Genomic DNA, 17,665 nt, shown 5'->3' with positions numbered 1-17,665 from the left:
AAAACTTGAAACAGGAAAAGATAACATCTGAAGGAAAGTAAAGAGTGACATGGAAATCCTAAAATGGATGTTTTTATATGCACAGATGAATTCTCCCTTCCATATTTTCATGCATTCCCCCCCCCCCGCTAAACTGAAAAAAAACTCTTTTTGTTTGTTTTTGACGGGGGAAGGAGTATTTTAATTGAAAATTAACTAATTTGGCATTATCATGGAAAAAAACGTTCTATTTAAGCTTTTTTCATTTCAAATGGTGCTAGGCCTCCACCCAACAATTCTTTTTCTCTGAAAATTTATCCACACAAAAAGTAACCCATGAAAATCCTTTCTACCGGAGATTTTTCTCCGGTAGGCGTGTATTAACTACCCTCCAAATTGCTTGGTCACTTAAATGGGCGCTAAAACTTCTGAGTCCTCTCTCGATATTCTAGGATTCTTGGTTCGATACGATAATCCCTTGGGGAGACACAAAAGAACACACATCCGTGATCTTTTTTGGCACAAAATTCCTAACTTGTAGATCGGAGCTTGAAACAACTAGAGTAGGGTTCTGTAATCGTTTTGTAGTTAAGGAGGAGGTTAGATGTCTCAAAGGGTACATTTTTAATGCCAAAACTTTCTAAATCTCATTGAGCATTTAGATAAATATAGAATTACTTCTATGGAAAGAGTGGGTGGAGGTAGAAATTGACTTGTAATCCTTCTTGATTTCTTGGAATATTTCTGGTCTAAGCGGTTATCATGAAAGTAAACATTAACATTAGACCCCAAAATGGACAGAATTTATTCTGGCCATTTTTTTTAAGTTCTTTTTGTTTCAAAGCTTGCTCTTTTTCCTAGCTCTTTTTGTTTTAAGTCAAAAATTATTGGAGACCAATTAGTCTCTATCCAAGAAGCTTTTTTTACCCCTTTGGATATCTGATCGATATTTTGGGTGCCTATACTATCTGATGACGCCAAATTTCGCGTGCGGAGGAATTTTCCATTGGGGGGGGGGGGCGCTGGCCTTCCTTTCGAACGTATAGAAAACCAATTGTTAAATCACATTTGGTTCGTCAATCTAAAGTATTGCTTCGGAAAAACTAAGCGGATTGTTTCAAAAATTGTCATATGTTTTTTGCCACATGTGGATTTGACAAAAAAAGTGTTTTTTTTAATCTAGCGAAATCATTTTTAAATTTTTTTTATATATATAGCGAAATTAGAATTTTCACTATTTAGCTGAATACTTAGCTAAGCCTCGCTAGTATAGGAAAAGTCTAATTAAACCCCTCACTAAGAAAGGTGATAACAGTGGGTGAGATGATTAGAGTAGTTTCTTTAGGTAGTAAATCACTTGTATGATGATAATTTTAGACTTGCAGATGCTGTAGAAGATTTTTCAAGTGAAGAACCATATTGTTGCAGAAAGGGAAGAAAATATGGCGGCCAAATTTTCATATTATAGGTTAATATTTTAGAAGTACCTTTGTCATTGGACCGCTTTAGTCCTTAATTTTATAGATTATTAGCAAGTGTTTGACTCAGCTGAAAGAAGAGCTTTAGTAACGGCTTTATCATTGTATTGTATGTCTTTATGGTTTTTTTCGTTTCTTTAAAAAGTCGTTTGTGGCCAAATTCCTGTTGTTGTTTTTTTTAATTAGTTTGAATGAAAGTGCCATGTGTAGATTTTTTTTTGTTTATTCTTAAATATTTCCTTAAATTTTTCTAGCGATTTTCTTATTAATTCAGATATTTATACTTTTTTCCTCTTTTATTGCTAGTGGCAGACCTAATTTGGTCTTTTGTACATCATTATTTCAATTTCAACAATTGGTTTACTGATAGATTTATTTCTTAGAGTGGCTACCGCTTGTCTGACAGAGTTTTCGACATAAAAAGAAAATTTGACAGAGTTGCTGACCTTGGATGTGGGAAAGGGTATGCCAGTAAACATTTATTAGATGTAAGTAATTTATGTCTCAAATATTATTTCGAAAGACTAAGGATGAATACCTATGAAAATTTAATAAGCTGAGTTTTTGGTAATGTGGAACAAAGCTTTTATTTTGTAACTTTTCATCTAAAGGGTCCATGTTAAACAGAGAGGTTTTTTTTATTATCTATTCAGTATTTTTTTTATTTTATAAGTTTATATCTCTATTTTCTAAAGGATACATTGGTCCGGATAATTTTTATAAAGTATTCATTTTTCAATCAAAATGTATGCAACTCTCTTCTATTGTCGTGGTTGCTCCATATACACTTCATGGCAGAAAGACTAGAAGAGGAAAAAAATCGCTCCTTTTACTTTGGATCACCAATAAGAAAAGCTGCCCCGTCCTGGCCCCAATATTCTGCGAAACCGAATCCTGCTTATGTCCCTGCTTTGGGGTGCTAATTTTTTTGCTCTTTTCCCCTATTTGTAAAATTTTAGCTCTTTAAATATATAAAATATTCAGTACCTCATGAGGTATGCATTGCCGTCCATACCTCTATAAGAAATGAACAAAAAAAAAGTTTTTTCGACTGAAACTAAGCAGTAATGTTAAAACTCAAAACAAACAGAAATTATTCCATATATGAAGGGATCGTCCCCCTTCTTACCTTGCTCTTCTCGCTGAAGTTTTTAGCACTTTTAAAAAAGCTTCCTATTCTATTTAAACGGTCCTTGTGCTTCAGGAGTCGCTCTTAAAAAATGGGACAATCAGTCAAACTTTAGTTTAGAGAGCAATGTATTGAATAGGGGGAAATCCCCTCATATACAAAATAATTTTTCCGTTTTTAGTTTTAATATTGCTTCCTTCTTCCATTTGAAAAAAAAGCTTTTTTAGTTTTTGATCGTATTTCAAATAATGCCGGTAAATCTGGCTCACTTTCCGTGAAAAATTCCCTCCCCTCACGAGCGACTCCTCCGTGGAATGTTCCTCCTATTTAATATACCCTCCCCCGTATAATTCCTTCCAGGTGATTCCATCCTCGTTGAAAATTTCTCCCCATCCGTAAAATTTCTTGCAGGAGATTCAGCCAGAAAAGTCGCCTTAGCATACTTTCATTTGAAAAGACTAAGTTCTAATCGCGTTTCCTATCACTGCGGAAATTTCTGCTTCCATGGAAATTATTTTCTGGAAATCCAAACACACTGAACGTCTTCCCCAGAAAATTCACTTGGAACTTCGTCAGATGCAAAATTGAGTAGGCAAAGAAAAAGTAAGACATATAAAAAGAATTTCGTATAGGAACTCTGTCAAATCCCCTCAGTGTAAAATTTTTCCTGGAAAGTTCGCCCTCAGAAATTTCCCTCTACACGTAAAATTACCCCCATGGAAACCTACCCCAAGCACCAGATCCCCCCACCCTCCCGAAAAATGTCTATGTACTTCCCAGTAACAAATACTATACGCAAACAATAGGCCAATTTTAATATTAATGGGGGGGGGGGTCATATTATCTCCAAAGTCATAGTTTTGGGACTTTCCAACTATACTGAACAAAATGGCTATATACAAGTTTTGATCGGACGATTTTGGAGAAAAAGGGGTGCAGGAGGGGGCTAGTTGCCCTCCAATCATTTTGGTCAGTTAAAAATGGCACTATAACTTTTAATTTTAGTCCAAATGAACCATCTCCCGATGTCTTAGGATTATTGGCTCGATAAGATCACCTCTGGAAAAACAAAAACAAGCAAAAAGAAGAAGATAAAAACGCGTATTTGGGATTTTTCTTCTGACAAAAAAAAACCAAATTCGGTATTTTTGCATATTGGAGCTTGAAATCTCTACAATATAGTTCTCTGATACGCTGAATCTGACTCTGTGACTCTCATTAAGATTCTTTAAATTTTAAGGGGTGTTTTCCCGTTTTTTGAATATCGGGCAAATTTTCTCAGGTTCGTACACTTTTATGCGTAACACTAAGCTTAATGAACCTTATGTGTATTTGGAACCAGTATGATAAACCCATTCTTTTGATATCTTTTATTGATATTGATGTTCCTTTTTTTACAGTTTCGGTTACTATTCAGTCGTGTCGTGCCTTAATTTCAGTTTGTTAACCGTGAACTGTTTGAAATTTGTGAAATTATCATCGCTTTTCAAACTTCCGAGAAGGTTCCGAGAACTCTCAGGTTGAGAAGGTAGTACCATTTTAATGCTAGCCTTTTGTATTTTTCCTAGTCTGCGTAGTCCTGAGGGAAATTTGAGATGTATCTTAAGGACTCTGTTTCCTATGGGAGAAATTATGGTCTAAAACGGAACTTCTAATGCCCTCCCCCACGCCTCCGAGAGTAATTCCTTTGTACATGTGTGATACACTCTTGTAGGTACAAACTAAGGTCGGACCTTGTATGGATTTTTCGGGTTCGATAGCGATATATCGGCATCGTACCGATACGATACCAATGTAATTTGCTGATAAATTCTCCTAACGAAAAATACCTTATTTGAAGTTTAAACACTGCATTCTCTGCCCATATTCACACTCGCGCGTTTCTCTCTGGTTTATTGCACACCAAAGAACAGCCTCAATAATTCATTGTGGATTTCGAATACTGCAAAAAAAAACATTTATTCAAAAAAAGACTTATAAGAACAATAACACCAAGTAAAGTTTTAATATGGAAAGTAAAACAACCCGGTTTAGTTACATAAACACAAATATGTAAAGATCCGATTGAAAGAAGTGCAAGACCATTCATTGAAATTGATTTTCCGAAACCCAGATTTCAATAGTGGGAATTTATATTTTACTCATTCATATATTAATGGGAAAACTTTACATTCATATGGTATTGTCTCTTACTTACGAATCCATGTTGGGAACACTGGGTAAAGGTATGCAACTAGGATTTTAAGTTCGGAGGAGGGATTCAAAGAATGTGTTGAAAAATCGCCCCGTTTTGCCTGACGCATAAGCTAAATGTCCAAGGTGTTATTTCGTGGTGGCAAAACCATAAAATTCCCCCCCCCCCACCCCGCCCTCCACCTCACAACACACCCTCTCCCCTTTTCTGTGCCTCTGATGAAAATCTCAATGTACATCATCGTTTTGATTGAATGAATCTTGAATCTTTCACCCACGCAAGGGAGCATTCATCAAAGAGAAATGTATGGTGTATTCTTTTTATGCACCTTTTTATAAATTTTTTTAATTATTTTTATAAATGTATTCTTTTTAGTTGTCTTGATAGAAGTTGTACGTTGTTGAATTTACCATACATTCCGAATATTGCTGCACCCGGTGTGTATTGACAAGAATTGAAAAAAATAAACTTTGACTTCATTTGACTCACCTCTGCTGCTCTCTCCACCATGGTCAAAATTAGCTGGTGGCTCAGCCCCCAAAGACTTGACAAGCAAAAATTTCCCGAAGAAATCTGGCGCCAACTTCTGGGTATGTTGCACACACAGAAAAATTTGGCCGATATCGGATATTTTTTTTTCCATATCCGACAGTGACACTGGCCCCTATATCGACCCGATAATATTGGCAGGCAAATGGGTCGGGTCTTAGTACAAACTGTCAAAAAGACGTTTGACTACCATCATATGACCCATGCAATTCTGTTTTACATTGTCGTTTGCTGTTCTTTATTGTTCTTTGTTTGAATCACTACATAGGAATACAAATAACTTGTAAGGTCCATTTGCAAAATCGCACAGAACGGACATGACGACATCCCTGCCAATTTCCACCGATTGTCTCAGGACTGATATAACGTGGCAACTATCTCTGCGTAATACTTCTTAATGCTTCACTTTCCTTCTGAGGAGATTACTCGTAGACTTTTCTTAGTAAAAACAAAATATACATTTCTTCTGAATAAATCCTATCTTAAAATTTTTTTTTTTTCACGGGCTGATAGACATATGACAACTTTATTTTAGAGGAAACGCTAGTTGCGTCAGTAATAAGTTGTGCACAGGTCCCTTTACTTTTGATAGAATAGTAACAAGAAGGAAAATTTGTCTTTTGAATTTTTTTTTGCCATTTGTGTTGTTCTAATGTTAGAACAAGCAGAAGGTTTTTATTGACAAATTAAATAAAAAAACAAGTTTTTTTTTAGCTAAAAGTAAGGAGCGACATTAAAGCTTAAAACGAATAGAAATTATTCCGTATATGAATGGGGCGGTCCCCTCCTCAACGCCCTGCTCTTTACGCTAAAGTTGTTTTTCATTTTTAGAAAAGTAAAGTTGTCAGAAAGAGTTAAACTTAGCGTAAAGAGCAGCGCGTTGAGGAGGGGGCGGCCTCTTTTATGTACGGAATAATTTCTGTGCGTTTTAAGTTTTAGTGTCGTTCCTTACTTTCAGTTAAAAAAAAATTTCTTTTCATTTAATTTTTGAATGTTTTTGAACTAGTACAGGTTTTGGTTTTGGCTCACCGTACATGAATAATTAAAATACAATTTTCATATTAATTTTACTTTTTGTGGCTAAATGGCTTTCTCGAAGTTTTGATCGGACGATTTTGAGAAAAAAGGGCTGGGGGATGGGGCTTAGTTGCCCTCCAAGTTTTTCGGTTGCTTAAAAAGGGCACTAGAGTTTATAATTTTATTTACGAGCGTTTTTATTAGTAATAATTATACGTAACTTACAAATTAACTTACGTAACGAACTTCTATATTCGTATATTTTTATTAGGTATATATGGGAGGTTTGCCCCCTCGTCAAACCTCGCTCCTTACACTAAACTTAGAATTCTGTTCCAATTTTTTAAGAATGACCCCTGAATCACAAAGGCTGTTATATTAGAATAGATAGCTCTTTAGAAATTACTAAAAGTACTTTAGCGTAAAGAGCGAGGTATTGAAGAGAAGAAGAACCCCCTAATACATACATAATGATTTCTGCTCGTTTTTCTTTTAATGTTGCTCCTTACTTTCAGTTGAACAAATTTTGTTTTTTTATTTAATTTCTGATCTTTTTATATTAATGCAGGTTTTGATTTTGGCTCACGGTACATGAGTAATTAAAACGAAATTTGTGTATTCATTTTAATTTTTGTGGCTAAATGGCTTTCTCTAAGTTTTGATCGGACAATTTTGAGAGAGAAAAGTGCGGGGGAGTGGGCCTAGTTTCCCTCCAATTTTTCAGTACTTAAAAAGGCCTATAGAACTTTTAATTTTACTTAAGAACGTTTTTACTAGTAATAAAACACGTAACTTACAAATCAATCTACTTAACGAACTTTTATATTCGTATATTTTTATTACGTATCTGAAGGGATTCGCCCCCTTGTCAATACCTCGCTCCTTGTTCCAGTTCTCTAAGAATAACCGCGGAATCACATAAGGCCGTTTAATTAGAATTAATAGCTGTTTTTAAATTACTAAAAACAGTTTTTAATTTCTTGTTTTTTTAATAACGCTGGAAAATCTAGCGCCCCCTTCATGGAAATTTTCTTCCACTATGTTAAATTCCTCCATGGAAAGATCCTCTCACGTAACCCCTGACCCCCCCCCCCCCCACCACCAGAAAAAATCCCCCCTGAAAACTTCAGTATACTTCCCAAAAACCAATACTATATGTAAACAATGGGCTAAGTTCATAACCTGCAGCCCATCTCCTGGGGACTGTGGGGGATTAAGTCGTCCTCAAAGACATAGCTATTTGATTTTTCGAATATGCTGAACAAAATGACTGTCTTAAAATTTTGACCCGGTGACTTTGGGTATACTTTTGTCTTCTTTTCGTAACTCGTATGCACGAACCACTGAATGAACAGAAATGAGGGGAAGGGTCATGAGTTTGGCCACATAATATCAAGGAGAAGTTGACAAAAAGTGAAAAAGTAATCTTGGCCATAAAATAACCAAAAAAGTACCAATTTATACGTATATTCTTCTTCTTTTTTTAAGGAGTTGAAGTTGAAATGCCAAAAAGTGTCTGTTAATGGTGTTGAGGGAAGAAAACTTCCTTTTTTTCTAGCGTGTATTGGTTTTAAATGTTTGGAATATTGGATTGAAATAATTATTTCAGTTTTTATTAAAATGACAATTTTACAATAATTAAATAATATCTAAACATTTTACGTCATTTCAGTGTAACATTAGTCATTTATGTCAAATCCTTGCATACCTCTTGACCTAGTTAACTTCTTTCAGTGACCTACAGTATAAAATTAACCTACCATGGGGTTAACCTCTTTAAACATTTAGCTATTCTCTTGGTACATTTTTGAGATTACTATTTTGCGATAAGCCTCGCAGTAAACTTTTCTGTTTTAGTCAACTGTGTCAAATCTTGTCATGATAGATTCTTGCAAAGAGATTCTCAACATGGCTGAAGTTCCTTCTGGTATTAATGTTGAGAAACGTCTAGCAGATGAAGAGCTTATACAATTAGACGAAAATAGTGTCGATTTGGTCCTTAGTAGTCTAAGGTAAGATTCTGAAAATGATTTTTACTATTCGTAGCTATTTTAGTGTCTCTAAATTTTGTTTTTTAAAGAAAAATTATCTAAGGAAAGGCTAAGGCTATGCGTTCTCTTGTTCATTCATTTAAATTGGACATTTTTTTCTTAGTTTTGACAAAAGAAATGCTCAAAGAATATAAGCTTCCTGTGATGTAAGTCTTGTGACTTTTGCATATTATTATGATATTTTACTTGAGGCTTGGCCCCTGACTCCAGGGGCCTTTGTCAGATAATTTGTGTTCTGTTTCGTAAGTTTAACGTCATCTCCCACTGTAAATTCACATCTTCTAATCTTAGTTATCAATTGAATATCCTTTTTCTCCCTTCTTTTAACCTCTTTCAATTATTTTCCTTTATGGCTGAGATTTACAAGACATCTTTGAAGAATTTATTAATAAGCTAGCGTCTAGAAATTCTTACTATATAGTAACTCATCATTCAAATCAAACGGCTGCACAGTCATGCTGCCAAACGAGGTTTTGCTTGAACCGACATCCATTGATTCTTGAACTGTGTTTGGCAATGTAGTAAGACATACGATACTGAAGATCTTGGGTGATGTCATTGGTCTGGACCTCGAAAAGAACTTGTCCCTAGGGGTAGCGTGTATTGCGTTTTTTCTTTTTTGGAAGCTCATTTCTGTTTCGTATATATCCGAGTTTAATAGTAAGTTTCTTACTCTTTTCTCAAATGCTCATAATTTATCATTCTCACCTAGGCTATAGGCTTGATATAGGAAGTAGTTCCTATGCTAGTGAGTTATCTCCTACGAGAGAAAACAATCTGGAAAACACAGCTTGAAGGTATGAGCCAGCTCGTCGAGTATATACATACATATAAGATTGCTGTTTGGCAAGACCGGAAGGTATTCTCCCCCTCTCGAGTCTTGAGTCTGGGTTCTGAAGTGGTGTAAAAATAGCGACATTTAAGGGAGAATTCCATGGAGGGTCTTTTCTCCACCTTAATACGATTTGGTCGGTTGTAGGGACATAACCGTACTAGACGTGATTTATTTAGTTTAATGGCCTTAGAGAGCAAAGGAGGAGTCTTAGCATCACTCCAGACCCCTAGAACAAATTATTCTAGGTGTTTACCCCCCCCCCCCAGCATTTACCACCCTGGAAAATCCCCCTTGGAAATAATAACAAAAAACTAAAAAAAAATTTAAGGGAGAAAACGTTGCCGTTTCTAACTGATTCAGGAAAAGCAACTATTATCTAAATTAGTTTTAATAGTCAAATCTTAGTTTGAAAACAAATTTGAAGGAATTTCTTAAAATAGATGGAAACCCCCTAAGAAATGGTGTCGGGTGAAAAAAAAGAAAACCCTTTTTCTGACTAAAAAACTACATCTTTGTATATTCGATGATGAATTTTTCCACAATCGTAGATTGCAACCATAAAAGACATTACAGTTAAACTATACGATGATGTTGCTTATTATAAGGTTATTAGTGACAATCTAATTCGTTCTGTACATATTCATGCCAAGGAGAAGACGAAGGCTTTTATATATTTTTCACAATTTGGTATGTTATAATTATGAATGATATGGCCTCTATGTAAAATAGAAAAGAATGTCTTTTCATTAATATCATGGTTGTAGTGATAGCCAAGCTGCAACCTAGTGAAAAACGAATCACGCCTCACATTATTCCGTACAATAGAAGCCAAATTAATCGAGGAATTTGGCTATGATTTAGTATGGTGCACTTCTTGTACGGAATAATGTGAGGCGTTATTCGTTTTTATGGCACTTGGTATAAGTGCCATCTCACACTATTCACATTATTCCTTTCCTGATATTATGTGGCCAGTTATTTGTTATTCCTATTCTCTGGGAAAATTAATCTCTGGAGGAAATAATCTGCGATCGCTATATGTCACTTGGTAAATACCAAGTGCCATAAAAACGAATCATGCCTTACATTATTCCGTACAAGAGGTACACCATACTAAATCATAGTCAAATTCCTCGATTAATTTGACCTCAGTTAGTCTTAGGAATAAATTCTCATCGATGTGAACTTTCATTAGTTTCTCCAAAAAAAGAAAAATGCCTCAGTAAATACTTATTGAGAGGTACATAAAAAATATTTGCTCGAGATTAATTAAAGCCAATGATCAATCTCTAGTAAGCTGGAATCACTTCCAGCTTACTAGAAATTCTAGCTTACTAGATTTTATATTGCTGGAATAACTTTCAATAACACTTCACTTTCACTTTCCTAAAATTAGCTTCTTCTATTTTTATCCTGCCCCCCCCCCTCCAGAAATGAAAAGTATGCACAAACCTATTCTGTATATTAAAGCAAAGTGAATCTGAATGTGCTTTCTATCTTTTTTATAATTTCAGAAAGATATAACAATTTTACAACTCATCATCGAACTGACCAATGATTTTTAGTGCTGTGTAATTTGCAACTCTTTCCTCTCCAACAGCATAGCAGCATTCACGGTTCTGCCAATTTCTTCCACCACAGGAGCATTCACAATAGGGCTGCCTTGTTTGACCAGCAGTTTCACGCTGCTTATTTTTATAAAAACTGAGCCAACAGGATCCTTTATGTATATCCGAGTGTAATAGCAAGTTTCTTATCGGTTTGACCTATAATTGTTAATTATATTCTCACCTAGGTTATAGGTTCTTTATAGCAAATAGTTCCTAAGCTAATGAGATATCTCCTACAAGAGAAAATAATCGGAGAAGTCGGCTCGAAGGTCTGAGCCAGCTCGTCGAGTATATACCTACATGTAAGATCGCTGTTCGGCAAGACCGGAAGGTATTCTCCCCCACTCAAGCCATGAGTCTGGGGATCTGAAGTGGCGTGAAACTAGAGACAATTAAGGGAGAATTCTAAGGAGGGCGTTTTCTCCACCTTAATACGATTTGGTCGTTTGTAGGGACATAACCGTACTAGGCATGGTTTACTTAGTTTAATTTACTTAGAAAGCAAAGGAGGAGCCTTAGCATCACTTTGGACCCCTAGAACATCTGATTTTAGGCGTTTGACCCCCCCCCCACCCCACCCCCTCTGTCCCCGGCATTTAACACCCTAGAAAATAACCTCTGCAGAAAATAACCCCTCCCCCCGCGGAAAAAATCCTGCGGAAAATGTCCCCCGGATAATACCCTCCACCCACAAGGAAATATCCCCACGGAAGATACCCCCCCAGGAAAACACCCCTGTGGAAAATAAGGCTTTCCAAATTTGAGAATTTTATTTCTTCTTTTTTTTCGTAAGAAGAAGGAATTTCGGTACTTGTGTATTATACACCACTCACTCTTTATGGTGTGTAAAACTCGAGAACAAACCGGTTTCTTCGATAGTTTCTTTCAACTTAGCGCGAAACAAGACAAAGACAAGTGACAAAATATATGAGGAATATATAGTTTGGGCTATATATTTGCACATAAGGGGGGGGGGTGAAGTATTTGGACAATTGGAAGACAAAGCCCGAATAAAATTCTCAAATTTGGAAAACCTTATTTTCCGCGGGGGGTAAACGCCGGCTTCCAGAACAAAATACCTTGGATTTTCATTTTCTCAAAACTCATTCAAAAATCGTTTAGAAGGTGTCATCGCTTTAAGAAACAAGATTCAGATCTACGCACAAAGTGATATATTAATGCGCAGGGGATATGTCTCCATCGAGTTCACGAATAGCTAGGTCACCAGTACAAACAAAAAGGGGAGACCAAGTTAAATCCAATGTCCAAGTTGTTTCTAAAAACAGGGAAATTAGGAATCAGAAAGGGTGTAATCGGGGAATAGCACATCTGACAGGAATCCTTGGTGCCGAGAATGTACATAGGACAGTTCTTAAGAAGACCCTAATGAAGCAGTAGACACAGATTGAAATTTGTAATAAAACAAGAAAGACCCACCCAGCAAATGCAGGGCAAAATGAGGGTGAACCGTCTGAAAGGTATAGTTCATCTACTAGCCAAAGAACTCTGTAACACACAAATTCAGAAAATGAAACAAGAGATATTAATGAAAACGGGAATTCAAACCGCCTCAATAGTCGAGCTTGTGTAGGCTCAAACTCGAGTAGGGGGTCACGAACATTAACCAACCTGGATTTAAAGCAGATTATGGAATATAGGATCCGAGAAAGGAGGAAAGAAAGAGAGGCTAGGGAATAAAAAGAGGATGCTGACAGGAGAGAAAGAAAAAAAGACATTGTGACCAAGCAGCAAAAAGAGGAGACTGATAGAATATCCAGAGAACGAAAAGATGAACAAATGTAAAGACGAGTGAAAATTTTTTACAAGCACTGGAACAACCGTCTACAACAGATTTCATACGTACTTTGGTCCTTCAGCCAATGAAGGAAAACAAAATGTAATGCATTTACCCGTCTCAGATCCTGATAAAAATCTGGAACTAAACGGATTGCAAGAAGAAACAATGAGTAGCCTTAATGTTACCCCACCTAAATTATAAGGCGCAAATTGTCTTTGCAGCTTGGCGGAAGGGTTCCGCAAGGGATTTTCCGAAATTTAGACAAGCGATAGGTCATTGTATGGCTGGAAAAAGTGGAAAATACATATAACAGATGGCGTCAAAGAGCCAAATCAAAACAAAATAAGGAAATTGTTAACATTATTTATTATTATTATTTAAGAATTAACGACGCTTCTTGACTACTAAGGTCCCTGCGTCGGCCCTACAGTGCATTCCTGCGGCGTGATTCGATCTCTGGGTCCCGTATTACCAAGCTAAGGTCAAATCCACTGCGCCACCACAGGGAAATTGTGAACAGAATAGGGTGGAACAACTATTTAAATATACATCTGATGGATTACGAATATATGCAAAATGAAAAACATCGGAAATAAACGAACTCGTGGGAAGTTTATTTGACCAGTGTGTCGAAAAAAAAAGATACTATAAATGCAGTGAGGACAAAACTGAGTGGTAATAGCAACAGTGAACACTGTTACACGACAAAAACGTCCATTTAAGGAAGAGTATGTGGAGTAACATGTTTCTACCATACAGATCTGTCAATTGGAAAAAGTTTCACTTAATTCTGGCTTTCTGAAATCATGCGCTAAACAGTGCAAACAGATGACGACCTCTTTTCAAAGCTAAAGTGGTGACACATGCTTGTCCAAGGTTCTTCAAGTAGTTGTCATTATGAGGATCCTACTGTGTCAAACAACTTTTATTTCAATTTCCATTCCTAAAATGTGTCTCGGTCTTCAGTAAAGAATGAAAAACAAGTTCCAAATGATTACTTTTTAATTGCCTTATCAAGTTACGTTATTAGTCACCCAAATTAGGCCTGCTCGTATTAAGTTTCATGGAGATGCCTTTTCTTATATTTTGCCAAAGATTATGTAGATATCCTTTTTTTTTAAATTAGTGTCGAGGACCATACTTAGCTATTTAATTTAAGTTTCATCTAATAATTTCTTGACTATTTTTTATCTCTTATTGATTACATGACATGTTTCCCCGTCCATTGTTGGAGGTTGTCTTTTAGCCATTTTCTTTGTAATGATATGGACGTGCCTTCTGTATTTCTTATGGTCTTCTGCTAGATGAAGAAGATACAAGAGGCGTCGAGGTGATAAGTTACCTTCCACATCTTTTGGGATGACCACGGGGGTGAGAGTCGTGAATTCGGCCTTAGAAAATAATTTTCTGGAAACGGGACTATAACATTCCTCGTGTAAGTCTGAGCCAGCAAACTTCCTGAAGCTGGATCGTGGCGGAGATTTTAGATTGGATTTTTGATATCTTATTTCAAATGCTGTGCGTCGACAGTGATCATTCTCTTTCAGCGTCCTTATTCATCAAATGAACTGCAACTAGAAAATGAACTTCTGCATCTCATTATATTTGCAAGGGGTAATACTCGCTTTTTGTTTTCTTGAAAAATTAAAACGATGCTATAGTACTTCTTATTTCTCCAGAATAGGTTTAGTGAAATGGATACAACCAACAATTCTGACCGTATGAGCGTTGACAACTCTTATTTGTATCTGCAAAAAAAGTAAAATTGTAGCACATTATAATAAAGTAGAAAACCCTCAAAAATTATTGAATCCTGCCATTTTCAACATATATTTTCAGTCCATAATTATATATTGAAATCTTGCCGAAATAATATGCATCTTGTCAACCCTGGTCGTCCGCCCAAGGTTAGGGACAGAGTGCCAGTCTTCTCCCCAATAGCAACATATAAGTCGTTGTTTTCTGTATCATCAGCAGAATGCAGTGTTTAAATACATAACTAGTGAATTCAAAGATTACAAACTTCGCCCCCTCCCCTAACCAGTGAATTTCCACAAGAGCTGGAAATTTTTCATATCATCGTATTCTGTATTAGAAGCCTATCTTGATGCGTTTGGCCATTTGGCAACGGTGAGTATTGAAAACTTATCACATTTTACATTAGTTTTGGTTTTTATTTATAAAACCCGCAATGTTGTAAAATATGTATGGTGAAAAAAGGTTGGCTGGTCTGTCATACATTGTGATATAGCGAGTGCAAAATCTTTTAGCCTCAATATCCGTCGAAGAGGATTTTAGCCATTTAAAGTAGTCTGAGATCTTGCATTTGATAAAGTTATTGTACGAATTCCACCTTTTTAGTCTTCACTGGGTCAACGATTTACCTGGAACGTTTGACAACATAATGAAAGGTCTGAAAAACGACGGTGTATTCATTGGATCAGTGTTTGGTGGCGATACTCTATTTGAACTTCGATGTTCAGTGCAGTTGGCTGAAATCGAAAGAGAAGGTGTAAGTTATAGGTCTCTTCACATAATCTTCCTCTCTCAAAAATAGTTTGCTTAGTAAAAATTGTGGCTTAGAAGACATTTTTGCGGTCGAAAGATATTTTTTTTTAGTGAACAACAAAGAATGCGTTTGAGACTCAAAATGACCAGAAATTAGCCTATGTAAGATTTTAAGTATAAAACTTGCCAAAATCATAATGAATGGAGTATTGGATTCTATGAGTAAAAAATTGCCGTGACTAATTGAAGCCAAACTTAGAAGGAACCCGCTGTGCAAAGTGGGGTAGCATAGTAGCAATGCTACTCGGCAGTTTTGAAATGTGTTGGCAGATTTTGTCTGAAACTACAATTTTACATATAAAAAACCTTTTGCTCAAAGAAAAGTTCTCAAAACACAAGTTATGTAGCTAAAGTTTTGGCAGCATTTGGATTTCTGCCAAATCCTGCTACTGGAAGCTTTGGAACTTTTTCCACACTTGGAAGGAACATACATTGATAAAAATAAGGTCGGTGTACCCCTTAGTTGGTTACCTCTCGTTGGTTTACACTTTCAAAACAATCAATTTGTTGAAGTTTCCCTAAAGCAAAAATGGAATTATAGCCTAGAATGGTTTTGATGGCACTTGCCCGTTAATTCGGAAAAATTAGAATATTGAGGTATTTTTAAATTACGAACGGGTAATCAGATCTTAATGAAATTCGATATTCAGATGGATCTTGTGTCTTAGAGCTCTTATTTTAAATCCCGACCGGACACGGGTGATATCGGGGGGGGGGGGGGGGAACCGGAAATCTTGGAAAACGCTTAGAGTGGAGAGATCGGTATAGAACTTGTTGAGAAGAATAAGCACAAGTCTTAGATACTTAATTGACATAACCGGACCAGATTCGCTCTCTTTGGGGAGTTGGGGGGGGATTCCTGTGCTTTGGTGAGTTTGGTGCTTCTGGACGTGCTAGGACGATGAAAATTGATAGGCATGTCAGGGACCTGAACAAATTGACTTGATAACAGTCGTTTCCTTGATTCGACCATCCGGGGGGGGGGGGCTGGAGGGAGGGGAACTGGTGAAAATGGAGGTATGTTTATCTTACGAATGGGTGATCGGATCTTAATGAAACTTGATGTATAGAAAGATTTCCGTTCCAAGGACGGAAATCTTGAAAAACGCTTAGAGTGGGGAGATCGGGATGAAACATGATGGGAAGAATAAGCACAAGTTGTAGATACATGATTGACATAACCGGACCGGATCCAATCTCTTTGGGGGAGTTGGAGGGATATCTAATCCCAAGAAAGATCGATAGCTCTAGTACCGATTCTAATTTTGGGTTCAGACCTCGTCACAAGTGCCATGTGAGCTCTTGGCTCTTGTTATATAAGGGACTGCCATAAATTTTTGGCGAAAATTCCCCAAAAAATGCAAAAAATCCTTTGGAACTAAAAGATGATTAGCCAGAAGATGCATAGGTAAAAAGTGGACTGCCAATGGAATCATATGACGGGCTGAATTGCTTTGAACCATAATGGATCTTAGGAGTATTATCAAATATATTATTCAAAAGCGATCCCTTATTATAAAGCCGATCATGTGGATGTTTGGAAATTCTTCTATGTGAGCGAACTCTGCGATGTTCGGGATTATAAACTTCGGGATTATAGTGGGGAATGACCTGGAAGATAAAATCTAAAGGCCTAAATTAAGAAAATAAAATCTTAAGATATTAAAATGTAAAGACTTAGATTAACGATAGAATAAAAGAGTCTGGTAAAAATGACAAGCATAGTCGTAAGATTCATTACTATAAAGTTCATCACCATAAGGTTATAGAATAGAATGTGTTCGCGCAGCTAAATTTCAAGCTTTTTTCAAACCCGTGACCTTTTAAAGAAATTGTTAGGGATTCGTCTCCAGTTGGTTTGCGGTTTCGTTATCGATTATATGTTTTATTGCGTTTCAATATAGGTTTATTCTAATCGATTAGATTCTAAAAATATTGAATTTGATGTAAAGTATTTTCTTATATTTTTGGCATCAATAGGAGCTTCCCGTCAAACCTACATATGGAGTTGCCAATGAAGTGCGTCGATGCAGGAATTTTGAGAGATTCGTGTTCGGTTATGTTAACATATTTACACTAGATTTCGTTTATGCCGCTTATAAATCCTGCTGGGCTCTAAAATGCGTTTGTTACATAAGACTATTTTTTAAGTTTGGTATTTATTATGGTAATATTGCTTGTTCACTTTTGTACATTATGATAATCGTTTAATAACATTGAAATATTTTAGGGTTTTGGACCACATATATCACCATTTACAGCAGTAAGAGATGTTGGAGGACTACTTAATCGTTCTGGATTCACTATGTTAACTATAGTAAACATTTTTTATTTTATTTTTTTTACTACGATTATTTTTTTTTGGTACACGTGTAATCAATAGTGTTTTATATTTTGTAATTTATTTTGTTTTTACATTTGCTGTATTTTGTTTTCCATACCAGTTTTTAATTCTCT

The 17,665-nt window shown here is 36.2% G+C and overlaps 1 protein-coding gene across 1 annotated transcript in view; it reads left to right on the top strand.

Annotated features, from left to right (window-relative positions):
- LOC136032332 (arginine-hydroxylase NDUFAF5, mitochondrial-like) overlaps window positions 1-17,665 on the top strand; it is a 45,889-nt gene that overhangs the window by 14,535 nt on the left and 13,689 nt on the right. The window contains exons 3-6 of the mRNA XM_065712649.1: window positions 1,841-1,945; window positions 8,204-8,358; window positions 15,002-15,152; window positions 17,439-17,525. Coding sequence (XP_065568721.1) covers window positions 1,841-1,945; window positions 8,204-8,358; window positions 15,002-15,152; window positions 17,439-17,525 — 498 coding nt within the window. The remainder of the gene's footprint in view (window positions 1-1,840; window positions 1,946-8,203; window positions 8,359-15,001; window positions 15,153-17,438; window positions 17,526-17,665) is intronic.

This window comes from Artemia franciscana, chromosome 1 (genome assembly GCF_032884065.1).
Source record: "Artemia franciscana chromosome 1, ASM3288406v1, whole genome shotgun sequence".
NCBI lineage: Eukaryota > Metazoa > Arthropoda > Branchiopoda > Anostraca > Artemiidae > Artemia > Artemia franciscana.
This window is presented reverse-complemented; position numbering and strand designations above follow the sequence as displayed.